This window comes from Cavia porcellus, unplaced genomic scaffold (genome assembly GCF_034190915.1).
Source record: "Cavia porcellus strain 051 isolate PalLab524CR breed Dunkin Hartley unplaced genomic scaffold, mCavPor4.1 scaffold_53, whole genome shotgun sequence".
Lineage (NCBI taxonomy): Eukaryota > Metazoa > Chordata > Mammalia > Rodentia > Caviidae > Cavia > Cavia porcellus.
In genome coordinates, this window is record NW_026947536.1 from 2304683 (window position 1) to 2320691 (window position 16009).

At 40.2% G+C, this 16009-nt stretch overlaps 1 protein-coding gene across 1 annotated transcript in view; it reads left to right on the top strand.

The window, feature by feature from the left end:
* Positions 1 to 3521, top strand: part of LOC134475072 (zinc finger protein 124-like) — a 43914-nt gene extending 40393 nt beyond the window's left edge. Inside the window, exon 5 of the mRNA XM_063244448.1 lies at positions 877 to 3521. Within this exon, the coding sequence (XP_063100518.1) occupies positions 877 to 941 (65 nt within the window). The 3' untranslated portion in view covers positions 942 to 3521. The remainder of the gene's footprint in view (positions 1 to 876) is intronic.
* Positions 3522 to 16009: the final 12488 nt, after the last annotated feature.

Consider the following 16009-nt stretch of genomic DNA (forward strand, 5'->3'; position numbering starts at 1 on the left):
AAAGAAAAGAATAGGGAAGAAAAGAAAAGAAAGGTAAGGAAAGGAAAGGAAAGGAAAGGAAAGGAAAGGAAAGGAAAGGAAAGGAGAGGAAAGAAATGGAAAGAAAAGAAAGGAAAGAAGAAAGAAAATAAAATCCCTAGTGAATATGTGCCTTGGATTGCATCTGTGCTAGATGTTTTAGTCTGTGGTCATTTTCTTCCAGTGTAAAACTCTTTTGACTGCTGTTACTTTTTAATACCTGGAGACTATTATTTTGATGCCTCTATTTTTAATGTTCTTTTTGTGGCTATAGGATGACTCTTTGGACTTCCTTGTGAATTTTCATATTTTTTTTATATTTCTAGGAAAATGGCACTGATACTTTGACAGGAATGGCACTGAAACCCCTGGTTGCTCTGGGTAGCATGTACATTATAACATGAATTCTTCCCATCCCTCATCACAGTATGGCTTTTCTTCTATTAGTGCTCTTCTACTTATTGCATTAATTTCTACAATTTTCCAAGAGGAGGTGAGTTTGCTTAAATTTATCCTAATCATTAGTTCTTTTTGATGATTTGTGAAATGAATTGTGTTCTTTGTATTTGAGTCTACAGTTTGCTTGTAGTAATGAACTGATTAGGGCATATTGCTCGGATATCCTGCAATTTAAGTGATTTGTGAATTTGTTCTATAAGGTTGTCAATGGAGTTTAAATTTCTTACATACAATGCTGCACCCTCAGGAAAACTTAATTCTTCCTTTCTGATTTGGAAGGCTTTGCTTTCTTATTCTTGATTAAATTCTATGGCCAGGACATCGAGTATTGTATGTTGAAAGAGTTGCAAGCCTTGTCTCCTTCCTGACCCTGTTGCTCATTTCTCTTTGCCTCTGTAGAACTCCTCCTGCACGGTCTGTACCAACATCTAGAGAGGGCTCTGGACCCAGAAAAACTGCCTTGAGGTGAACAATGTCTGTTCTGCTGCCAATGCTGATTTTGTGGCCTCCAAAGTACATCAAAACTCAAAAGGGCAGTGGCTGCACCTGTTCTGCTTACAGGACCATGGACAATACCCAGAAAAGTGTCTTCACACAGGGTGTCCTGATGTGTATTGGTGACTTGATGACAGCCACCCACTTTCCAATGATACCTGTGGGCCATGAACACTTTTCCATCCCAAAAAATTCCTGCCCTGAGCATACCCCAAACCACCTAGAGTGACTCTCCAATCTCCTTTCCAATGAACAGAACAGCTTTCACCAAGTGTGGATCAGTGAGGGGTGTGGAAGGTCATCCCTGGGAATCAGCATAGCCTCTGCAGTGGGCTAAGGCCACAGCTATCCCCTTGTCATGGAGCCCCCATTTCCTCCTCAGTGACCCTGCACTCTGGATCCATTCAGCACCCCACCATTCAGTGTTGTAAACCGAGGCTGAGTTGTTTGCACATGGCCATGACTTGAATGCACAAGTGGCCAAGTTCCACAGGGCTGCTCATGTAAGAACTTTCCTTCCCCGTATCTGAACTTGTCCTGGACTCAGTGTCTCTAAGTGGCTGATGGTTGAGCCTAAGGACACCTCTCCTGGGCTCTCTCTTGTCTCTGGGAGCCTCTGGCCAGGGGCTGGTGAGTCCTGGCCTGAGCTGCCCATGATGGGTGGGTGTTTCCAGGTGAGCTTGCTGACACCACTGGGCCAAGTGAACCATCCTTTCATACTTTCCCACGTGGTTCAATGACACGGGGTCTTGATGCTAGGGCTGTGATGCCTGGGAAAGCAGCACAGCATGTTCTCTATTCCCTCTCTCAAGCCTACGGTATATGAAGGCCAACTGTCACCCGACTAAGGTGCCTGGTGACCAGAGCCTTCAGAGTTCTGTTTTGACTTGTTGCCAAGGAAGTGAGTTCATGTGCTGCGATACACAATTGATACTCCCCATCTGATGTCTCCTTTGTTTTTATTGTGAGCTCATATTTGTCCTCCTTATAAAGAGCAAGTTAAAAAACTAGAAAAATATGTGTGTTTTTAGACTTTTCTGCACATTGAAGATTTTAGTGCAATAAACATGTAGATGCTTCAAAAGTGGCAGGCAGGGTGCCAAACACACTTTTCCATCCAAAAGATCTTTCCCTTGAAGATGAGGTGCACAGTGTCATCACTGAGAGATTTCACAAATTTTATTTTGATTGTCTTTTCTGGGCTTATGTTAGTTTCATTTCAATTTCATTAAGGAGCATAGAGATGTTCCCAGAAGACCCATTATAATTTTCCTTGAAGGATATGAAATGTTTCATGTTATAAGACCCATGTGTTGAGGGGAGGAGGATTCATAGCATGTTTTCCTCTCATGTGCCTATGAATGATCACTTTTCATCCTTAGATGTTTTCCTCAGCCACACACTATAGTGCTCTGCACTCTGACATCATGGTGAGAAGGGAAAGCAGGTGGTGAGTGCAAGGGGCGGCTTTGCAAGGCTGTGGACATCATCACCTCATGATGATGAAGGACACATGGGCATCACCACTGGGGAACTTGTCTCCTAGACACTGCTTTCACTTCCTGTCCTCCCATCCCAAACAGACCATGGGCTTTGTGTCCCTTCTGGGTAGTTTGCCTTTCCTAGAGGTGATGGCACTGAGCCTGTTTAGTTTAGATGCTCTTGGTTGGTCTCCTTCAAGCAGCATCTCTGTGCTGGGCTTCCCCTGTGCTGCTCCTTATTGGTGTTGGTGCTACCACACACTCTCATGTGGCTGAACCAAACAGTGTGACTTCTTCATGCATCTCTCACCCATCTGCTGATCCCATTTGTTCTGTTTCCAGGTTGGCCCTTGAATGCCAGCTGCCACAGATCTTCTTATACATGGTCTTGAGTAGACTTTTATTTTAAGAAAAATTCTTAGATGTGAAATTGCCAGATTATTTGGCTTGTGTATGGTTAACTTGCAAACTGTTAAGGTACCCTTGGAAGCATTTTTAATAATCAGAGTTAGGTTGTTGTTTGCTTTTTTGTATTGGGGATTGAACTTAGGACCTCATGTTTGCTGAGTCGGCACTTATACTGCAGAATTAAACCTCCATCCCTGTTTTCTTATTTTGTTTTGCTTTGTTTTGTTGTGTTCTTTTATACTATACTATATTATGTTATGTTATGTTATGTTATGTTATGTTACACTATGTTTTGTGTTCATGAGGACTTTGAATCTCCTTCAGTGTATTTTCAGTGCTTTCTGATTTCATTTTGTGTAACTCACATGATAAAATATGAGAATATCACATAATTCTGGGTAATTGTATTTTGGAGAAAATTTAAAAAGGAAAGGAGAGCCAGGTTCAGTAGTAAAAGTCTGTAATGCCAGAAGTTACAAGGCTGAGGCAGCAAGATTGCTGTGAGATGAGGTCAGCCTGGGCTACAACGAGAGTTCAAGGCAGTTTGAACTTCATAGCAAAACCCTTTCTCAAAAATAAATAAATCAATCAAAATAAAAATACATTTAAAAAGGTTTAAAAAGAGACAAAAATCATCTATAAATGGACAAATCTAATCTTTGTGAATTTTTCTTACATATGTACTTTAGTCAGCACACCGAGTATTAGGTTTACCATCAAGTAGACACTGATCTACTGCCAAGAAGTTGAACTGTTTCAATTTTTTGACCTTTTAAATGAGATGAATATAGATATGCTACTGAATATACCTTCTCAGGATTTGGAGAGCTTGGTATGAAGAGAATTTAATGGTTCTTCTTATTTTTGTACTAAATTTATATACAAAAGTCAGATTTGAGAAAAGGGTTACATTACTTCTTTTTAAAAATCTTTCTTGTCTTATTTTAATGTAACTCAAGTACGTATTATTAAGGACCACATCAAAGATGCTATTTTAAGTTTATAAAAGGATAAAAAAATTATACAGAATAAGAATAAAAGAATAATATTATCTAATGTGTTGTGCACAATGATTTCTTAACGATCTATATTTTCATACATTAGTAACATTTGTTAATATTTTTATAAATTTTAAAGCATGATCTCACTAAGATTGTGAGTTTCCCAGGTCAGGCTTAAAACTTTCCTTAATCAATCTCCATCCCCCTCCCAGAGTGCTAGGCTTGCAGGTGTTCATTATCCTGAATCGGTAATCAGCAGTAATTTTGTGCATTCATAGAATGAAATAATTGGCTTTGATCTTTAGATCACACTTTGCAGAAAGAGTGGATCTAGTTAACTATCTACCAGCTTCCTCACTGGCAGTGTCTTTCACAGTGAGTAGGACTGATAATCCCATTAACACTGTTGGTAGATTCTCTGCTTTGTAACTGTGGTCATCATGCACTTCAGAATATCACTGCAAATGCTTTCTGCACTGGAACTGAGGCTTGGTGTCCTTGAAGCACATTCTGTTTTTTTGTTTTTGTTTTTTTTTTAATCCCTCATGGATTTTGATGGTTGGTTCAAGTCAAAACCCAAGAAAGGTGTGAAAGCTAAAGCTACTTGGGGGACACTGCCCTCCAGAAGCCAGGACAGTGTAAAATATTATTTTCTCTACCATCAGACTTTCCAAGTTTTTTTGTTTTGCATTCAGTTTCTCTGGACTGAATACTGAGGTCTGCACTTAGCTCCATGGCTTTCCACGTTTAAAATTCTTATTATTTTCTTCCAGTTTCTTGATAAGTGGCTGCATTGCTGAGGCTGTCCTTAAATTTGTGATGGTACTGCCTCAGCCTTCCAGACCACTGGCATTACAAGCCACACCACCAGACCTGGTTTCATCATAGTGTTGTTAAAAAATTGACTGTGCAAAGAATGGTGAAAATGCCTGCAATGCCTGCACTCAGGAGGCTGAGGCAGCAGGATTCCTGGGAGTTCCAGACAAGCCTGCCACACACTCTGAGTTCATCTCAAACCAGAGATACACAGGAAGACTTTGACCAAAAATGAAAAAGAAAAAGAAAAAAACTAAACAAAATGGAAGTGAAGTAAAGTGGAGGGGAGGGAGGAAGGGAAGGGAGAAGAAGAAAGGAGAGGATAGGGGAGGAGAGGACCCAAGAAGCAAAGCTTACAGCTTGTCAGTCTCTGAGCAGGATGTCAGTGATGGGCTTGTCATTTATGCTCTTTGCTGTGTTGAGATTCCTTCCTCCTACACATGGTGTGTGAATGGTTCCTATCATGAAAGGATGGTGAGCTTTTGAATTTCTCAAAGTGATTTTTCCAAATCTCTTGAGGGGTCAGCTGTGCCTCATGCTGTGAATGTGGCAAGTGACACTGAATGATTTGTGCAAGTGGAACCATTCTAGTACCACTGAGAGTGAACCCAGTGTTTATTGTGGTGTTTAACTTTTGCATATGCTGGTGAATTTAGCTGATGAGCATTTAGTTGAATATTTTTTGTTTATGTTCATTAAGAATATTGGCCATTAGAGTATTACTATTATTTAATGCATTATGGTCAAGCTTTGTTATCAGGGTGACTTCATCATCTAAAAGGAGTTGAGGGTAGTTCCCTTCCCTTGCAAGATGTGAAAAATGATTAGTATTTATTCTTTTTCAGAATTTTATTTTGAATGTAGTAAAATACAAAAGAACAAGACAGAACAAAGCAAATAAAGTCAATGCAGTGAAGTTGGTACAAAGCTTCACAGCAGGGTACCATGATAACAAGTAAGAGGTACCACAGTATATCTTGTTATCTTCACAATAAATTTCCAGTCAATAAATTATAGCACAGTCAAACCAAAAAAGAACACTTTAAAACCAGCAAAAGAGAATATTGAATAGAGCAAAACCATTAATCATAACAAAGCAGAAGTTTAAAGACAACATTTGTTTTCAAACAGAAGATACAAGGGAATTCCCTATATTTTCTATATTGCACACAGTCATATGCCCAAGAGATGCTCAGAACTCTGCCTCCTGTTGCTCACCAGGGGATGAGCAAATGGGATGTATGGTTCTCAGTCCATGCACCAGTAGGCTCACTGGAGATGGTGACTGGTTCTCCTCCTGGATCCCTCCAGGGGTGCTTGCCAGGAAGGGCTGAGAATTGTTTTCTTGTTCTGCTGCCTAAGTCCCAACATGGCCAGATCCAGTATTCATTCTTTATTATACACTTCATACAACTCAGCAGGGTAGTTCTTGTATCCTGGCATTTGTTGTTGTTATTAAGCAGTTATGATTATTGATCCATTGCCTGTGTTTGTTATTGCTCTGTCAAATGGTGTGTTTTCTCCAGGGGGTGTAGGTCCAGGAGACCAAAGGAGATCATGTACACATTAAGGGTCATGTCTCATTTTACTTAGGGACATAGCCATTTACTTTTGTATCTTCAAATTTCCCCTACAGTATATATTTTTGTGAGTAATCTGTTAAATTATTAAGTCCTTTAATGCACATAATTTCAGGGTGCAGTTACTCCTGGAGGACACTGGGGCAGGCTAGGGCCAGGTGTCTTATTTCAGTATTGTTACACTTACCTGCTTCAGGAGTGTCCCCACCTCCTCATTTGCTCCCTGTAAATACCTGTCCTGCTCCACAGTTGTGGTGATACCACATGCGGCAGTTGAGATCTCACCTGGGTGGAAGACATTCAGTGAAGGTGGGCTCTGTAACAGGCTGACCTTCTCATACAGAGCTTTCCTGAGTGAGACAGGGGGTCTCAGGCCATCAGGGAGGAGCTCTGGCAGCAGGGCCACACCAGCCCGCTCTTATCCGGTGTACAGTGTGTGCTGCTTTGCTGAGAAGGTGACTGATGGATCAGGAGGCCTGGACCAGGGCCTTTCTTGCCCATGATTCCCTACTAGATACCCTGGTGTCCTCCAACTCTGCCTGATCCATCTTCCCCAAACTTCAGAAATCCACAGAGACCTGAGCATCCTGGTGCTTCCCCTTCCAGGCTCCAAATCTGTGCTTAGTTCTAGTGTGAATTCTAAGACCAGGAAATTCAGTTGACATATATTTAACCTGAAATTCCACTTCGAATGCCTCATTAAAATAAAATGAGATTGACAGACACCTGTAATCCCTTCTTCCTCAGTTATGAGTGTGGATAGATAGAATCCATGAATGTGTCAGAGCAGAGCTGTTGAGTCAATTATAAAATTATAATCACATAAAATGCTGAAAGATAGCTTTGTCTTAGACCACTGAAAATGTTGAAAGAAGGCCAATTTCTTGGCCATGTCCCGAGATGATAGAAGAGCTCATGTTCTGGCCCCTCTCCACCCAGCAGTGAAGAGACACAGACCCAAATCACAGGCAAGGACAGGAAAGAGAACCTCCTGCAGGGCAGCCCTCTGATCCTGGGAACGATGCATTTGTGGCATTTTTTTCTGTTTTCCACTCCATTTCATTATTTATAGTATTCTATTCAATATTCCTTTTATTCAATTCAGTTAATATTTAATAGTGGCTAATGTCTTGAATAGGTATATGAAGATGGATGATTTAATTTCATTATATATAATGAAAATTATGCACAATACATACACTTCAAGTACAACTGTAGATACAAAATAAGGAGGCTTGATATTCAGCAAGCCAACACATCATTAATGACTAACTTTTAAAAACTCCAACTCATAAAGCCATGAGGACCCCAATGTTGTGTGTGTTGCTGCCCTCCCTACCTTAGAAGCCATCACGCTCTCCTGTGGCTGGTACTGCCAGAGGGCAGCAAGAGTTTTTCTTCAGAGTCTATTTTTCCTGAAAGATGTCCTGAACCTTCCTGCTTTCACGCAGAGCAGGGAGGGTGCAGCATGCAGAGGAGCCCAGCACTGCCTGCCTTATATCCCTTTCCCCCTCCGCATCCATGCTGCATCCCTGCATGCATGGGAATGCAGAGCAGCCAGGATGCAGCAAAGACTCTGCCACCTCAGCCCCAGGGGCCTCAGTTATGGGGTCCTGGTCTCAGCCTCCACCAGGATGCAGGTGCTGCCCTGCATTCATCTGGCTTAGTGGGCTGGGCATACCCTTTAGCCCTCAGGGGAGGTAGACCACTGATACAGTGGCCCTTCCAGTCTGCAAATTTTGCTTCTCTCCTTTCTGAGACTGTGGCATTGAAACAAAGCACAGCATTGTCATTACATTTCTTTTTCTTCTCCTCTTTTTGTGGTTTCTGTTTATTTAAGCATATATTTAGAACTGCATTTTGCAAAAAAAAATTTCCTTGTCTCTTCACTACTCATTTGACAGAAGTTTTTACAGATTTCTACTGTAGCTCAAACCCTATGTGCCTGAATGCTCAGAATGTACTTGCCAGCTTGGTAGAATGAGGGAAGCAAAGGAGAAACAACTTGGGGACATTTCTGTGCCTTTCAGCATTTTGTACAGCAAATCCTGACTCATGCCTGTTGACCCACAAAATATGGGCTTCAGTACCAACTGAATCTGCCACTGACAAATGAGTTTCCTGCATTTACTTCAAACAATCTCATTTCCACCAGCTGGCTAAATGCATTGTGTAAGCTTTATTATGAATAAACTTGAAACATAGTCTCCAGTAAACCAAAACTTGCTACCCATCCTGAAATCATGATGGGATTTTATGTAAACATAGTCTGATTCACATCATGGCAGCCATGAGCTGAGAGAGGCGGAGATGGCTTATGCTGATAGAAACACCTCAAAATTGTCAACCAGCAGCAGCTTCAAGGAGTGAGCAGAGCTGCTGAGCCTTCACAGTTGCCTGATAGAATCATCTGGAGGGTTTTGCCCTGGGTTTACTGAGGTGCCTCAGAAAATCTAGATTGCTGCTGGGATTTTCCTTCCTGTAGTGCAGTGCCAAAGGGAAGCCATGTACATGTAGTATTTATTTGGAGTTTTTTCTTTTGCAGTTGTGAAACCTGCATGCATGTGATGTCACACCTCTGCCATAGCAGACCCATTCATGGGCATTATTTTCATGACTTGTAAAGGGTCAGTTTATTTATACAACATATATAATGCTGTTCTCAGCCTTGTTTTTCTCAGACGTGCATTTTCAGTCATGTCTTCAAAGGAAGCTAAACGTTTTAATCTGAGCAAATCTCAATTGTATTGCTGTGCTTCTGTGTGAAGTCCTTGCTGACATACCTGAAGCAGGAAGTGAGGTGGACCTGCTGGAGGTTCAGCTCCAGAGTGATATGCTTTGCTCAGCTGTGTCTGGCAGGGCTGACCCTCAGCTGACTGGCCACTCTGCCATCCAAATGCCCTTGCCCAGTGCTGGCCCTGGTTTGGCAAGCACTGGTTTGCAGTGTAGACTCCCAGGGCACTGGCTGACCCTTGGAAAACCTTGCTGTGCCATGAGCTTTTCACACCTAGACCTGAACCTCTATCGCCCAGGGCACAGTTCTCTCCAACAGCCATGGGCAGCATCCTCCAAACAGCTCTCATGTACATGCTCTACATGAAGGCTAGGGAGGGTCCCAGTTCCTTCCTTCTTCACACAGTACTGTGAATCAAACTCTTGAAAAGAAATATAGAAAATATTTGCAGCATTGAGTGTTGGAGAACTCTCTCTTCTTAGTCCTATGAGGTCTAGGGATGGATCTAAATATAGCTTTGATGAGAGCTGCGGGACAGGACTCTGCTGTGCCCCCCATGTTCTCTCCACTGTTCAGCTCCTGTCTTAAAACGTGCCATTGAATGGGTACACAGCACATCTCAGTGATTTGCCCCTGCATGAATTAGCTTTAGTCGGCTGAGTGTTTTCTGCACCTGTTGGCCACAGCTGGTGATTTCCTTGTGAATTTCAAGACTTTCTCATTTCTCTCACAAAATGGACTTGTGAGACCTCCTTTACTCTGGTAATTCAAACCCTGGGAAGGTGAAGTAGTTTCATCATTAATCACAGCACTAAACAATGAACCAGTCATGGATGCTAAGTTTAGCTGCCTCTGTGACTTCTTGAGGCTTTTGGTGAGACACCCAGATACATACCATAACACCATCTAAAGTAAATCCTCTGAAGATGCCCATGCTCTGGAATAGGATATAATAACTTGCCTTAGTCCAGGTTTTTATCTTATTTATTTTATTTTATTAATTTATTTTTTGATACTCTCATCATGTAGTTCAGACTGGCCTTCAACTCACTATGTAAACTAGATTGGCCCAGAAAATACAACAGTCCTCCTATCTCAGCCTACTAAGTGCTGGGATTACAGGCATGTACCATCACATCCAGCTATTGTTTGTTAACTTGTATTTGTTGATTTAATTGAGACTAATCTAGTTATCTTTGTTATATTTCAGTATACAAAAATGCTAATAAATGTGATGAAATTCAAGACCAACCTAAACAACTTAGCAACTTAGCAAGACCCTGTCTGCAAATAAATTATGATAAAAGGACCAAGGCACTGGATTCAATCCCTAACACTGACAAAAATAAATAAATCTATAAATAAACAAAACTTCTTATGAACAAATACATAAATAAAGAAAACTGCTTAGAAATAAATTTATTAATAAACAAAATTGATTGTAAGTAAAGCTATCAATAAACAAAATCTAGGGTGGGTAGTTCAGATGAGAAGTGTTTTAAAAGCAATTTTATTTCATTATAATTGACATACAATGAACTTTCTGGTTTAAAGTATAAAATTAGATGAATCTTACCATGGGCCAGGGATATAGCTCAGCTACAAAGTGCTCTCTTGCAAGCACAGGTTCCTGAATTTGGTTCCTAAATACCCAAAGCAAAACAAATATAAAACTGATAAACAAAACATGCCCTAGGAATCTTGACATACATGATCTCCTTGAAAACCATCACCCAATGGTGATGTGTACATCATGTTCAAATTTTCCTTATGGATCCTTACATTTACTTCCTTCTGTCCTAAGCAATACATCTGCTTTTTTGTCTCTGGGAAACACTTTGTATTTTCTAGAGATGACAAGTCTGTAACCACCCAGTATACAGAGTGCTTTTGTTTTGTTTGGGGGGAGATGGTAGAGTTTTTTCAATCCTCATAACCATGTTAGGTTTCCCATGTGCTGCTCCTGGTCAGTGGCTGAGCCATCACATCACATAATGTGGATTTATGTGTCAATCAGCTGAGTCCCTATGTATTTTTTCCAGTTTTTACTTCCACTCATTCTTGTGCTTGTATAGCTGTAGCACTCATTTCCCCGGGGAAGGTACTTAGTGTGAAGTTGAATATTTCATGCCTTGAATGTTTGTCTTTCAGAGTAGTTGTTCAAAGCAGAATTAAGATTTCTGGCTATTCCTGTGAGTATTTTAAAAACCTGTTCTTATGTTTTTCAGTCCTTTTGAGGTTTTTCATAAAATTTACCTAAGGAAAGGTTATTTCTATTACATAAAACTCAACATTTTTGGACTTTGGATAAAATTTTAAAGGTGTAAAAACACTGTATGTATGCATGTATGTAAATCCTCTATAATTTTAATATCACAAAACTTCTGTGATGGTTAATCTGCATTGTCAACCTGATGGGTTTGAGAACTGTCCAGGGATTAGTAAAGTGTACTTCTGGGCTCACCTGTATGGGTCATGGAGGAGTCACCCTAGGCACTCCATCTGGTCTCCGGCCCCTTCCTTCCTGGCACTGTCCCTCCTCTCTGCTTCCTGGTCACCATGGACTGAGCAGCTTTGCTCCATCACCCTCCTGCTGTGGTGTCCCTGCCTTGGAAGCAGGCAGGAATGAATCTCCAGAAACCATAAGCCAGATTAAACTTTTCCTTTTCCCAATTGTCTGTCTTGGATTCTGCGTCCTACTAATGGGAATCCTTGACCAAGAAAATTGTTTTTATGTTTACATATGTGCTTCAACCTACACAGCTTTTATTGAGTTTACCATAATTTCACCCGTACTTTCAGGTCAGTTGTGGGAATAGTTTTCAATTTTTTTACCCATTTAAATGAGCTGTGTACAAACATAGTGTTAAATGTTTTCTTCATGATTTAGAACTTTGGTGACTAATAAAATTAAATTATTGTCAAAAGTAAATATTTACTTATTTTTATACTTCCATTTTTATAAATATGCAGAACAGGCAAATCCTAGAAAGCACAACAGTGGTCCATGGCTGAGCGTGGGGAATGGAGTATGACAGTTTAATAAACCTAGGTTATCACTGGGGATGGTGAAGGTGTTCTTTACCAGTCATGCTGAGAGTCTTACAGCCCTGAGTGCAAGAAATGCCACTGAGCTGTGTGCTCCAGGACACATGCTGAATTTTAGATTGAATTTTGCCTTAATAAAGAAAGAAGAGCAGATGAGGAGTCTCCCTACTGCCACTACAGACCTGTAGAGTGGCAGCCTTCTGAGGACATCACTGGTCATGGACACCTTTCCCAAATGCTTCTTCTCCTCCCCCTGCTTAGAATGAAGCCATCAGTGATGTTACTAAGTGTAGGTGAAGAATCAGATGTGCACGGTCTAGAGATAGGAAGTTTAACTCTAAGATCTGTCCTTTGAGTGATATATGGGATGTATGTTATCAGGACCCAGGAAAGTATTACTCCTCAAAAAGTGAACAGGGTGTCACAAAATTGTCCCTGAATCCACTCATCTCTTCTGTCCAGTTTATCATCTCCTATCTACTATCTATAATTTTATAATTTGGACAAATCTTTTAAAGATGACAATATGTAACCTATTAACTAGTGATATCTTACTGTATTTTTTCCTTGAAATTCTGTATTGTGTGTACCCTTTTACTGCTTTTTAAAAATTTTATTCCCTTTATTTTTTCTCTTTAAATAAAAAAAAAATTTAAAATATGCAAAACACAAAATCCACTAATTTTGTCAGTGACCAGTTCAGTGAGTTAAGAACATTTAACTTGTGCAATAATCAGCACGATCCTGCTCCAAATCTCTATTTGCGAATTGAAACTGTGAACCCTCCCAACAATAGGATCATTTCCCTTCCTTCAGCTCCTGGAAACACCATTCTACTGTGGTCTCCATGAATTGAACTCTTCTGGGCCATCACATATTTGGAATCATTAACATTTTTCTTTTCTCTCTGTTTTATTTCACTTAACATAATATTGCAGGGTCTATACGTACCACCTTTTGTTCATCCACACTTTGGGGGTTGTTTCCATGTTTTAGCTCTTAGGAATAATCCTATTGTGACATGAGAATGCAAATATCTCAAATATCTTGAACTCCTGTTTTCTGTTAGGCTGTATAAGCATATTTAGAATTGTTGAATCACTGGATAATTCTCCACCAAACAGGACATGAGGCTTGGGTTTTTCACTGAGATCCTGTGGGCCGAGGAGCAGTCACAGAATCTAATCAAGCTGCTGGTACTGATCCTTGGTCTGGGGGAGCCTCAGACTACACAGTACCTGATGGGTTTGTGTGGTCCATGGGGCAGTAGGAACAAAGAGGGACTGGGCCCAAGCCATATACCAGTTAGGGTCAGTTCTGCAGGGAAGTGAACTCTTTAGGGACTGTCCCCTTCTACACCATGGAAACCAGTAGCCTGGTGACCCACACCTTGAAGCTTCACACTCCCCAGTGAAGCCCAGATGCCCCACAAAGCTGGCCTTTGGAGGATGAGTGTGTGAATGCTTCACATTCTATGATTTAGGGGAAAGAGCTAGAATTATCAGCTGTTGCCGCTACAAGGTCAGAAGAGCTCTGACTGGCTGTGTCCCAAACTTAGTTGCTGACTCAAACAGTTTCCAGGGAACTGATGTTTATGCTGGGGTCTGCCTTGTGTGAGCTGGAGGAATCAGACCCTGTTTGAATGCCCTGGACATGCCTGGGACCCAAGTAAGTGCCAGAGGCCACACAAGAGAGCTGGGGATGGAATCCTCGCCCCTCAGGGCTCCTGGATCAGTTATGAGGAACGTTTTAGAGACCAAGGGCTCAAACTGCAACCCAAAACCCACTTATTTACTGTACTGCCTACACTGCAACTAGATCTGAATGCTGAACTGAAGTTTTAGTTTAGAAAAAAGTACTCATCCATTGACATATTTTGTCAATGATGAGTTTTTGAGAAAAACACAATCACAAAGCTTTCAAGGATACAACCTTGTATTGAAAAGTGAAGGTTTGCATTTGGTATGCTTTCACACAATTAATGTTATCTTTGCTGTTGCATGCACACTGATAGTTTGTCAAAGGTTGGCTCATAATGCATTCATTTCAGAGCAACACATGCAATACTCAAGTCATCTGTTGGTCTGTTTCATGTATCAGATTTAATATAATTCAAAGCTGAAAACAGTGGCCCAAAAGCATAAGATGATCCACAGTAACAAATGCAATCCCCAGTGCTTTCATTGATTTAATGGTTTTTTGTCTTTTTGAGACAGAGTCTTACTATAAAGTTCACGATGTCAAACAACCTATGAGTAGAAGAGACCAGCCAGGAGAAGGAACAAATGAAGGTGAGAAACACAGAGCCATGAGAAGAAAGACATCTACAACTACATGAAGCAGGTCATAATGTAATGGCTTTGTGAATGAGTCAGTGTGCAAATCTCGCAAACATAAAGATAAATGAAAAAGTCAGACCCCCAAAAACACAAACTGTAAGAGCACATACATGGATATAAATGCACATGCATATGTATAACTGATAAAAACAGGACAAACTAATCTCTGGATAGGATTTATCTTGGGGGGAGGAGAGGAGAAGCAGCCAGAAAAGAGCATAAAAGGTGAATGTTCATTTCATTTATGAAAATTCATTGAATTCAGCATTTTCCTTTATTATTGCTTGTTACCAAAGCTTCACTTTCCCTGCAACCTTCCTACAAAACTTGTCAAAGTTGACTCGCTGCTCCTCCGCCACCTCATGGCCATTCTGTGAACTACAACGCTGGACTAGAGAGGGCTCCTGGTGCAGCTGGGCTGAGTAATAGGGATGCTGGTTAATACTTTTTGCAGAAAACAAAGCCAGCCAACCAACCAAGCCCTGTCACTGTGCAAACATCACTTTAGGCACCTTCTGCACACAGCATCTCTCAGAAAGAAAGCCATATGTGCACATAAATGGAGTGGGACAAAGTCATCAATTTAGTCACTGCCCTCTGATCGCCATCTCTCCTATGTACCCCAGATCTCACCTGTGACTGTAGTTTAGAGTCATCAATATGATAAGATGTCTTTCGCACATCCTATATCTTATAAAACCCTACACCCTTGGGAAAAGAAATGTATTTATTTATTTTTAAATTTTTTAAAAAAATATTTAATTTTATTTAAAAGGAAAAAAAATAAAAAACAAAACAGTGTAAGGGTACAAGTAATACGGAACTACAAATAAAAACAGTAAGAAATCATCAGGTAATAGATTACACATTGTCACCTTAGAAATAGTTGCTCAAGTCACAGGATCAAAGCATGCAAAGGGGACATTCAAACAGTGAGACTGCAAACAGTTGTGTTTAATGATCCAACAAAAACTTAGTAATATGATCATCTGTCCTAACACACCTAAATACACTTGAAGTTGTATCCTTTAGAGCATTTTTTCCTCTCTTTTTTAAAACAAAATTTACAACTCACATAGTTCTTATTACATTTTTTGGGAAGATAATATAACCATATATGACAAAACAAAGCTGTCAGTCAAAGCCAAAGATAGACATAGCACATGATGTAAAAACAGAGTACAAGGTTATCAACAATGGTTATCATAATGCCTCTGGCTTCCTTAAAAAGAACTGCCTATATCATCATGTATAATAAAGTTGAACAAAACAGTACAGAACAAGACCAATAAAACCCAAACATTGTTAAGATTACAGGACTTCAAAAGAAGATAATAGTCAAACCATAATGAGCATCATAGGACTCTTATTATCTTCAAAGTAATTGCCTATCCCCTCAAACTTGTTACTATCCAACAGAATGGAACAGAGTCTAATCAGTCAAAACAAGATAGTGGGTGTAATACAGGACTTCAAATCATGTTAATAGGAAATCAAAAAATTTACTGTAATATATCCTGCTAATTTTGTTGATTTTTCCCCTTAATTAAAAATAATAATAATAATAAAAATTTTTAATGAATAAGGGGGAGATTGAGATAAAAGAGGACATAATAACATAACAATCCAG